General features: G+C 40.1%; 1 protein-coding gene across 1 annotated transcript in view; it reads right to left on the bottom strand.

The window, feature by feature from the left end:
- Positions 1-6,774: 6,774 nt before the first annotated feature.
- GLDN (gliomedin) overlaps positions 6,775-11,660 on the bottom strand; it is a 49,381-nt gene continuing 44,495 nt past the window's right edge. The window contains exon 10 of the mRNA XM_012763476.3: positions 6,775-10,718. Coding sequence (XP_012618930.2) covers positions 10,241-10,718 — 478 coding nt within the window. The 3' untranslated portion in view covers positions 6,775-10,240. The remainder of the gene's footprint in view (positions 10,719-11,660) is intronic.

The raw sequence follows: 11,660 nt of genomic DNA, 5'->3' as shown, positions 1-11,660 counted from the left end.
TCATACATGAAAATTAATTCAAGATGGACTAAAGACTTAAATGTAAGGCACAAAACCATAAAAACTCTAGAAGAAAATGTAGAAAAACCTCTTCTAGACATCAGCCTCACCAAAGAATTTATGATTGAGACCCCAAAAGCAAATATAGCAACAACAAAAATGGAATTTGATTAAATTAAAAATTTTTCTGCACAGCAAAGGAAATCATCAATAGAGTGAATAGACAACCTACAGAATGGGAGAAAATATTCACAAACTACATGTCCAATAAAGGACTGATATCCAGATTCTACAAAGAACTCAAACAAATGAGTACAAACAAAAAACAACACCACCACAACCAAAAACCTCCATAAAAAGTGGGCCAAGTCATGAACAGAATTTTTTCAAAAGAAGATAAATGGCCAATAAACATGAAAAAATGTTCAATATCACTAATCATCAGGTAAATGCAAATTAAAGCTACAATGAGATACCACCTTACCTCTGTCAAAATGGCCATTATTAAAATGTCAAAAAAAATTAGATGCTGGCATGGATACAGAGAGAAAGGAATATTGATATGTTTTTGGTGTGACTGCAAATTATAATAGTACAATTTCTATGGAAAACACTATGGAAATTCCACAAAGAAATGAATGTAGACACACTGTTTGATCTAGCAATCCCACAGTTGAGTATCTACCCGAAGGAAAATATTTATTTAATTCTCTTAGCTTTGAATATCTTGCCTAGAGTCATAGTTATCTACCCAGTTTGTGGTTTTCTTTTGGAGAAATGTAACTGGACAGTTTGTTAGCTTTTCAATTAAAAAAGACACTTAATCCCCTGCCCCCCAAAAAAGGAAATCAAGAAAGCAATCCCATTTATAATAGCTACCCACCCCCCAAATAAAAACGCCTGGGAGGCCGGGCATGGTGGTTCATGCCTGTAATCCTAGCACTCTGGGAGGCCGAGGCGGGAGGATCGCTCAAGGTCAGGAGTTTGAAAACAGCCTGAGCAAGAGCAAGACCCCGTCTCTACTAAAAATAGAAAGAAATTCATTGGCCAACTAAAAATATGTAGAGAAAATTAGCTGGGCATGGTGGCATATGCCTGTAGTCCCAGCTACTTGGGAGGCTGAGGCAGGAGGATCGCTTGAGCCCAGGAGTTTGAGGTTGCCGTGAGCTAGGCTGATGGCACAGCACTCTAGCTCTGACAACAGAGTGAGACTCTGTCTAAAAATAAATAAATAAATAAAATGGCCAAAAGGTATATGGCAAAATGCTCAACATCACTAACTCTCACCAAAATGCAAGTTAAAATCACAATGAGATTTTTACCTCACACCTGTTAAAAAGGCTATTATCAAAAAGACAAAAGCTAAGTGTTGGCGAAGATGTGAAGAAAAGGGAACCCTGTGCACTGTTGGTGAGAATGTAGATTAGTATAGTCATAATGTAAAACAATATAGAAGTTCCTCAAAAGTTAAAAATGGAACTACCATTATGATCCAATGATCTTGCTACTGGATATATTTCCAAAGGAAATGAAATCATTATGTTGAAGAGACATCTGCACCCTCATGTTCATTGCAGCATTATTCACAATAACCAAGATATGGAATCATTTTCTTTATTCACCAACAAATGAATAAATAAAATGTGGTATTATACACGATGGGATATTCAGCCTTATTCAGCCTTAAAAAGAAATCTTGCCATTTGTAACAACATGGATGGAACTGGAGAACATTATGCTAAGTGAAATAAGCCAGGCATAGAAAGACAAGTACTGCACGTGGTATTTTAAAAAAATTGAACTCAGAAGCAGAGTAGAATGGTGGGCTGCAGGGGGTGAGGGAAGGTTAGGGTTGGGGAGATGTTGGTAAAAGGGTACAAAATTTCAATTAGAGAAGAGGAATAAATTAAAGAGATCTACTGTACAACATGGTGACTATAGTTAATAACAAATCGTATACCTGAAAAAGCGCTCAGCTTAATTGTTCTCATCACAAAGAAATATGGGAGGTAATGCTTATGTTGATTGGCTCTAGTCATTCCACAATATGTAACTATTTCAAAACATCATGTTGTACACCCTACATCTACAATTTTTATTTGTCAATTTAAAAAATGATTTTTAAATGGCTCCGAAAAGATACACACTATAAACCCTAAATTAAAATAACACTAAAAAACACAACTACACAATTATAACTAATAAGTCAAGGAAGGAAATAAGGTGAAAAATTTTAAAAATTCAAACAATTCAAAAGAGAGGAGAGAGAAAGAACTGATGGAATAGCAAAATTGCATATTTAAACCAACCAGAGCAATAACTGCATTAAATGTAAATGATCTAAACAATGCATCTTCAAACTTTTTCTTAAAGGGGCCAGATAGTAAATATTTTAAGCTTTTAGGCCATAAAGTCTCTGTTGCAACTATATTAACTCTTTAATTATAAGCATAAAAGCAGCCACAGGCAATGCATAATGAAATGGATGTGGCTGCATTTCAATAAAGCATTAATTACAAAATAGGCAGCCCACCAGGCCATAATTTACCAATTTCTGGTATAAATGCCTCAACTAAAAGGCAAGAATATCAGATTAGGTAAAAACAGCAACACAAGACCCAACTGTATGCTACTTACAAAAAAACCCCACATTAATATGACATCCATAGATTAAAAGGATGGAAAAAGATACACCATGCTAATACAAGCCAAAAGAAAGCTGGAGTGGCTATGTTAACATTTGTCAAAGTATATTCTAAAGCACAGGGCAGGAAGCAGTGGAGAGAGAGAGAGAGATGGCAAGAAAATATGAAAATAGAAACAAAGATGACTGCATCTTTTGCCAGGTGATCAGGTGGCCAACCTCACGTTACCTTGCCAGACTGCTGGGAACAAAGGAGACCAGTAAGACAAACACAGAAAAAGACTTGCTGAGCCTCCTTCCGTGTGCATGTGCCTTTAGCCCTCCTTACTACACTAGGAAGGTCAAAGGAGCCAGAAGGAATGGAGGATTCCTAGGCATTCTCTCTTTGGGAGCCAAGAAAGAATAGTTGCTAAAAGGGTGAGCTCCAGCATCAGACGACCTGAACACATCCCAGCTCTGCCACTTTCAAGCTGAGTGACAGTGGGCAAGTTTCTTAATCTTTCAATCTGGAAAATGGATAAAAATACTATATCTTACAGGCTTCCCATGAGGATTACGTGAGTTGACACATGTGAAGCATTTAGTACAGTGCCTGGGACATAGTAAGCACTTAACTGTGAACAATGATGAGAACACTGGTGTTGTTTTCTAGGCTCTTTGGAGAAAGCGAAAATAAAAAATATTTTTTTATGTGTGCAAAATCTTTAAGTTGACACAGTGATACCCATCCTCTAGGAGCGGCCAATAAAATGTTCTTAATTGTTAAGTACCATTTAAGGTATGATTATCCCAGGGGTTGGCAAACTATGACCTGTAGGTTAGCTCTGGCCTACCACCTGTTTTTGTATGGTCTGCAGGCTAAAAATGTTTTTCACATGTTTAAATGGTTAAAAATAAAGTGATAAAGGCATTTTTGACACATGCAAATCATATAGAATTCAGATGTCAATGTCCATAAATAAAGTTTTCTTAGGATAGAGCCCTGTGCGTTTATTTACATATTGTCTATAGTTGTTTTCCGCTACAACAGTGGAGTCGAGTAGCTGCAATAGAGACTGTGTGGTCCACAAAGCCTAAAATATTTGTTTTCAGGTCTTTTACAGAAAAAGGTTTGCCAACAAACCTGATTTAACCCACCCTTGAATTTCCCCTTTATTTCCAAACACCCAAGAACTCTACACAAACTGCAATTTGGAAGTGGCCGACATCCCATAGCTCTGAGTCCCAATATTTCCGTGTCCAGGTACTGACCTTAGCATAGCAGAACTTCTTTTGTTGGGAGTTTAAACTTTAGAGCTTGGCAACTCTGATCTTCAAGTCCAGGGTCTGGCCCTGATCTTTTTCTGCCCTTCTGCAGGCGAGGAGAGCCTCTTCGTATGCTGGAAGTATAAGCAGGCCCTCGGCTTTCTCACTTACCTTTCATTTGGCAATTAGTCACGCTCAGCTTTTTATTATTTGTTTCCAAAGGGTCAATCAAGTTTCGCAGGAGCCACTTGATTTTATTATCCTTACATTCCCTGTTTTTTCCATAATTCTCAAAACATCTCCATAGCACCAGTGAACGTGCTGCTTTCCATTGGTATTCCATTCCAGTCTATCACCAGTGCAAGTTCTAACACGGGGCCACCTCGTCCCAGTGGCTGTTTGTGCTCCATCTACTAGCAGCCCGGGGTCCTCACTGCAGGCAGGGTGGTGAGTGATCCATCACCAAAACCCCATCTCAGGGGCTTCTTTCTGGGACCATTATCCCGTGAGGGTCGCCAGATTTAGCAAACATAAACACAGGAGTCCCGGTTAAATTTCCATTTCAAACAAACAAATACATTTTTAGTACATTTCACGCAATATCAGGGCTATGCTTTTGCTAAAAATGTTTTGTTGGTTTGAAATTAAAATTTAGCCAAGCATCCTATAGTTTATGTGACAATTCTACAACAGGTTGGGTTCTTTGGGAAACAAACTCTGAGATGGGGTTGGCCAGCAGGATGTCATTAAGGAGGGCCCTTAGGATCAACACCTGTGGAAGGGAGGTAATGGAAGCGGAAAGGATGGGGCAGGGGGAGTCAGTCTGCAAGGCAGGGCCGATGACAGATGACTGAACCATGGGGGATTCTGGCACTAGAGTGGCCCTTCAGAGTAGTTCCAAGGTGGGTTGAGACGTCCAGGGCTTTACCCTCACACATTGATCAGTCCTTAGATGAGGGGGCGTGTCTTAGCGCAAAGTGGGTCTCTGCAGCTCTGGCCATTCCTACAGGGGCTGACAGCTGAAGGCTTTATGTAGACAGCACTCCCAGCACCAAAAGCAAAACGTCTTTTCTGAAGCAGAATTCAAGTACTGAGTGCATTGCTGTGTCCACTACGTTTGCAGAAAGAATGTAAACATCAAGTAGAGAGAAACAAGTGATATTTAAGGACTTTTCTACTTGGGCATCTATGATTAAGTTAAATAATGTGTGCAAATTGCCTGGCAGAGACAATGTCATGGAGATGGTGAGCCACTTTGGTGTTTCTAAAACCTTGGACCAGAAGGATCGTCCAGTGGTGGTGGTAGTTTTGGGAGTAGTATGTGGTACTGGCTTTGGGCATGTACATCTACTTCGGAAAAGGTGAGGAGTAGCATTACTGAGTGATGGGGCTTTTCTGCTTGATTTGGTATATTCCTCTAGACCAGGGGTCCTCAAACTTTTTAAACAGGGGGCCAGTTCACTGTCCCTCAGACCGTTGGAGGGCCGGACTATAGTTTAAAAAAAAAAAAACAATGAACAAATTCCTATGCACACTGCACATATCTTATTTTGAAGTAAAAAAACAAACGGGCAAAAACACCCGCATGTGGCCTGCGGGCCGTAGTTTGAGGACGTCTGCTAGACACAGCTTTTTTAAAAAGGAGTGCCTTTAAAATAAATGTTCAAGGTCAATTTTTTTTACTTTCTAATTACAAGAACCAGATCCTTCCTTTGGAAGTGGCCGAGTAAGGCAGAAAACATAATCATAACGTCAAGAAACGACATTTCCTCTTAACTCTGGCGCGTAAGCTCTAACATGTGAGTTAGTCCCCTTCTCTGGTCCCACTTCCTAGGCTTTCAGATGAGAAGGTTGGGTCGGGTGTTCTGTGAAGGCGCCATCCTGTGTTGGCCTTCTACGATCCTGCAGATGCTGCCCTTTGGCAAGCACGTTTGGGACATCGACGATGCAAATTGCTAGACACAGGGATCAAATTTTAGAAGTAGTTTAACCACTTAATTAAAACTTAGTTGGCCAGGTGTGGTGGCTCACGACTATAATCCTAGCACTCTGGGAGGCCGAGGCGGGCGGATTGCTGGAGGTCAGGAGTTCGAAACCAGCCTGAGCAAGAGCGAGACCCCGTCTCTACTAAAATAAGAAAGAAATTAATTGACCAACTAAAAAAATATATACAAAAAATTAGCCGGGCATGGTGGCGCATGCCTGTAGTCCCAGGTACTCGGGAGGCTGAGGCAGAAGGATCGCTTGAGCCCAAGAGTTTGAGGTTGCTGTGAGCTAGGCTGATGCCATGGCACTCACTCTGGCCTGGGCAACAAAGTGAGACTCTGTCTCGAAAAAACAAAACAAAACAAAAGTTCTTCCCTTTGCAGGGAAGAATTGTAAAAATAATATTATAATTTGTCAAGAATCATATAATTTTCAGAGCATTTCACTTAGAAAAATCAAAGGAGGAAAGTTATACCAATATTCACATTTTACAGATGAAACAGAGGCTCTGAGGGATTATCTTGCCCAAATTCACACTAATCTAGTTTTTAAAATTGGTTTTCTATTTTTAGCCTTGGCTACTACGTTCTCTGTTGCATTGCCCATGCTGATAAATTAGCAAATCTACGTTGCATTTACGTCTATGTATAACCCAGTTCTAGTTACTAGATTTCCACTTTTCATGTTTTCTTATAGTGAAAACATAGTCCATATCGATCTTTTTCAGTACCGTATTCAAAAGGAGCTAGCAAATTCTGAGAGTTTCCACAGAGAAACAACCAATATAATTCTACCACAATATTGTTTTAGCCTGTTATTTTTTCTTTAAATGTTACATACAAATGGACCAGAGGGAAAAATAATAATAATACACTTGATTTCAACATGTGATTGTGTTCAGCAATGATTATTTTATTTGACTTATTAGATGAAAGTTAAATAAATTACAACCAAAAAGACATTCATCATTATTCCTATGTTGTTCAGAATCCGTGCAGATTGGAAATTATGGACCTTAATGATGTGATACACAAGGTCACAGCAGCAACTAAAAAGCCCTATCACACACTTCTTCAGCTGTTTTGACATCCGATAGCCAATGCCAAAATATACTCTGTGCTGTTGGAAAATGACACCTGGCTCTTCAAGAATTGTTGTGTCTCATTTGACTTTTCACCTTGTGTCTTTGAAGGTGCCTAAGATCAGAACTCTTCATTTTTAAAACTTTCACCCCAGACCTTTTTCTGCCATAGCACCTGTGCCTAATGACACATTGAAACTAGAACCACCTGCTTGGCTTCTGTAGGACACTTTATCAGCTGAAAGAAAACGCTTTGAAATAGGGCCTGGCCTAGCTTTGCGGTGGGTGGAAGATGGCTTTATTTACTTTCCAGTGGGAAGCTATCTACTTTAGATTAAAGAAGAACTAGAGAATTATCTAGTTTGACTCTGACATCAGAAGTACAGATATTTGGAAAGTGCTTTAAAGCAATTTTTAAGTTATAAGTAAGAAGGTAAACCACATTATCTCGACTTAAAAACGTTAAGTCGTGCATTCTATTTTAGCAGCGAGGCCAAAACTTTTTTTTTTTTTTTTTAAAAACCAAGTCCTGTTTGCTGGAAAGAATAAATAATATCTTAATTCTTTTCATCTTGTAAAGACAAACTGTCAACCAGATTATAAAATTACCCACTATGATTAAACATTGGACGAACTCAGTTGTCCTCACATGACTTCGCAAAAGAAAGAAACCCTGGTATGAGCTTCACTAATGATGAACATATGATTCCTTACTCACAATGAACGGAGCCAGAGCCAAGACAGCTCAGATATCAAGACTGGGGCTTCTAAAACATTTTTCTAAAAAGAATACGTGCTAATTCAATAACTGATCTCTTTTGGTTGCTACCATATATATAATTAACATCGTATGTATTACTATTACTAATACTACTATTACTATGAAATTATATTCATCTCTAGGTTTTTCCTGCGTTCAGAAACAATAACATATATATTTAAATACTTTAAAAGAACACTAGCATTCATTAGACATACTGATTTTGAACATTAAACTCTGTCACAAAACATGATCCTGAAAAGAGTATTTTTTAAAAGCTGTGATGACATGACAACCAACCTAATGAAAAAGTCGGGGGAAAAGTTTCCAAAACCCATTATCTTGAGAACATAGCAACAAACAAGTCATTAATAGCTGTCTGGGGATTGTTTTGGGGAAAGCTTTAAATATTTAATCTGTATATCACCTAAGTTTTAAAATGCTTCTATTAATATAGTATAAAACCGGGGCTCAGGGCCACTGAGAATGGATTTGGGCCAAGAGAAAAAGTTTTAGAACACACACAAATTGGGGCAAATTGCTAAAAAATAATCTTTATGTAAGATTTTTCCCTAGTTCCCCTTCCTGGCTGCAGGAATCTAGTAACTTTTTCCAGCTCCTTCTTTACTCTCAGTGGCCCTGCCTGAACTTCATCTTGGGCTGAGGATGTTTAAAGAAGTGAGTTGGCAGAAAATATGCATATTTTACAGCATTTAAGAGCAAGTTACGCTGGATTCTCTCCTGGCATTCAAGAGGAACAGATCACATCCTTTAAAACTGTGGTAGGAAAAGAACAGCTCCCTAACAGCTTTTGTGGAGGGTCACCCATTTTATGTCGTTATCACCCTAGCCGGGCATGCTGGCACATGCCTATAGTCCCAGCTATTTGGAAAACTGAGACAGGAGGATCGCTTGGGCCTAGGAGTTTGAGGTCACAGTGAGCTAAAATGATGCCACTGCACTCTAGCCAGGGCAACAGAGTGAGACTCTGTCTTCCCCTCTACCAAAAACACAAGCCACATCAAATGCCACTTCTTAGTTAGAACAAAGCAACAAAACCAAACAGGCTCTGATAAATAAGTCCTTCCAAGAATCAGGCTCACTTTATATTCTTGATCAGGGGTCAGCAAACTTTTTCTATAAAGGGTCAGATAGTAGTTTTAGGCGTCGTGGAGTCATACGGTCTCTGTTGGAATGGCTGGACTGCTATGTAGAGCGAAAGTAGTCATAGACTATCATACAGAAACAAATGAGTGCGGCTCTGCACCAATAAAACGTTATTTACAGAAGCAAATGGAGGCCAGGCGCGGTGGCTCACACCTGTAATGCTAGCACGCTGGGAGGCTGAGGCTGGTAGATTGCTTAAGCTTGGGAGTTGGAGACCAGCCTGAGCAAGAGTGAGACACTGTCTCTACTGAAAATAGAAAAGTTAGCCGGGCATGCTGGCACATGCCTATAGTCCCAGCTATTTGGAAAACTGAGACAGGAGGATCACTTGGGCCTAGGAGTTTGAGGTCACAGTGAGCTAAAATGATGCTACTGCACTCTAGCCAAGGCAACAGAGTGAGACTCTGTCTAACAAAAAAAGCAAATGGACTGGCTTTGGCCCTCAGGCCATGGTTTATCCAAACCTATTCTAGATAATAACCACAAATGGTGCCTCTCTTTTGAACACTGCAAAGTGCTTCCCATGTTCTACCCAGAGGAATGCCCACTTACACAGAATTTAGTATGTGGAATTTAGTATGCGGATAGTGGACCCACAGCTGCCATAGAAGAAGCCAGAGTGACCTGAGGATTCAGTGTTTATGATCCACAGTTATAAATCAACATGATCAGAAATTGGTAGGAACCTGTTTCATTAAAAACCTGAGCATGTAGTGTTCCTGGCCTTTGCTAATCTCAGAGCTGCAATCAGGAGCTGAGGATGATGGCCATTCTGGCATGTGCAGATGCAAAGAAAAGCAATAAATTATGGGTAATTAATTTTTTTAATAAATTATGGGTAAATTATGGATAATAAGAGTAATGGGTGCCTTAGAATCCTGAAAGGGTCAACGTATCTTTCCAAGGCATCAAATATAAGTCAGCACTAAGGAATTCACTACTCAAACAAAACTTATCAACTCAAAGGTAAATTTGTTCAGCATGTGGCTGAAAAACCAAACAACAGAACCAGATATATAATGGCAATAGAATTTCCTACAGGTAGAGGAAATCTCACCAGTCATCTCAGCTAGCTATTTCATATTTCCATGGGGGAAACCAGAGGCCAAGGAGAAAGAGGTAACTTGCCCAGCTGGTTTGTGAAGGAATCACCAAAGACCAGCCATGTCTGCTTCCAATCTATTGCTATTTCACTAAGCAGTCTGATTTTAAAGGGGGCTCACTGGCCATATAAACACTTACATCAGGAGATTATGTTCTAAGTACCTGGCTACCCTTTAAAGACAAGTTTTCTGTTGGAATAGAAATGGCCCCAGAAAACATCTGAAATTTACCGAGGGGAACAAAATGCAACACATCACTGATGTAATGTCGTTGACAAAAACTGCACGGGGTAAAGCATTAAGTGGCCATCTTCCCACGAATACAGATGCTGATCTCTCATGTTGTACGATAACATGGCAAGAACAGACTGGGAAGTTCTTAAATCGAAGTTTGCATTGATCTGTTTCCCTCCTAACAAATCAAAGGCAAACGTTACCCTCATGTCTTTGGTGTCTGTGACATAGAGGATCCCTCGGGCGATGAAAGCGTTGCCGGCCTTGGACTTGGGGTACGTGGTATTGACGTGCTGCGCCACGGAGAATGTCCTCTCATCCAGCTGTGCGACGAGGATGCTCGAGCCGTCCACACTGGAAGCGTAGATAATCCAAAGGCCCTTTTCATCTACTGCCAGGTTGAAGTAAGTCTTGGAATTTGCAAAGAGGTATTTTCGATCAAAATACAAGGCGTTCTCAAGCTTCAGAGTTTGGGATGTTTCTTTGCCAAATTCAAATCTGAAATATATATATATATACACATATATATATACATATATATATATAAAAGAAGTGGACATGAGTCACCATTTTTGTGGATGAAGGTGGTTTGTCAGCCCCCTCTTAAACTGAGTCAGTAGGTCTGGGGCGAGGCCTGGGATTCTGCATTCCTGACAAGCCCCCAGGTAAGGCCTGTTGTGATGGTCCTTCGACAATGCTGTGAGCAGCAAGGGTGTAAAGGACAAGGACTAGCTTGTGCCAGCAGAAGAAACAGAGAGGCAGTGGCATAGTTTAAAGAGAATGCTCCCCTAGTCAGAATGAATTCACATCTAAGTGACCACTTACTAGCCATGTGACCCCAAGAAAATTACTTTACTTCACTAAGGCTTGGATGATTGGTGACTTCCTGAAATATCCTCTCAACGATACTTAGAGCTGCAAAGGGCTGTAAAAAGTCCAATCTTTTCCTTTTAAAATGCAAAAAAAAAAAAAAAAAAAGAAGTGACTAGCCCATAAACCCATGAATACAAGTAGATAATAGAGCCAGAATTTTTAAACTTAGATTTTCTAGCTCCAAGTTTGGGGGTTATTCCTTTACTGAATGCTAGAATTTTAAGAAAAAAAATTTCACAGCCTTCTAAATTAAGTAGAAAGTCGGGCTGGGTGTGGTGGCTCATGCCTGTAATCCTAGCACTCTGGGAGGCCAGGTGGATCACTCAAGGTCAGGAGTTCGAAACCAGCCTGAGCAAGAGCAAGATCCCGTCTCTCCTAAAAATAGAAAGAAATTAATTAGCCAACTAAAAAATACATAGAAAAAATTAGCCGGGCATGGTGGTGCATGCCTGTAGTCCCAGCTACTTGGGAGGCTGAAGCAGAAGGATTGCTTGAGCCCAGGAGTTTGAGGTTGCTGTGAGCTAGGCTGACGCCACAGCACTCTAGCCTGGGCAACAGAGTGAGACT

This window comes from Microcebus murinus, chromosome 6, assembly GCF_040939455.1.
Source record: "Microcebus murinus isolate Inina chromosome 6, M.murinus_Inina_mat1.0, whole genome shotgun sequence".
Classification (NCBI taxonomy): Eukaryota; Metazoa; Chordata; class Mammalia; order Primates; family Cheirogaleidae; genus Microcebus; species Microcebus murinus.
Note: the sequence above shows the minus strand (reverse complement) of the source record. Positions and strands in the feature narration are given on the sequence as shown.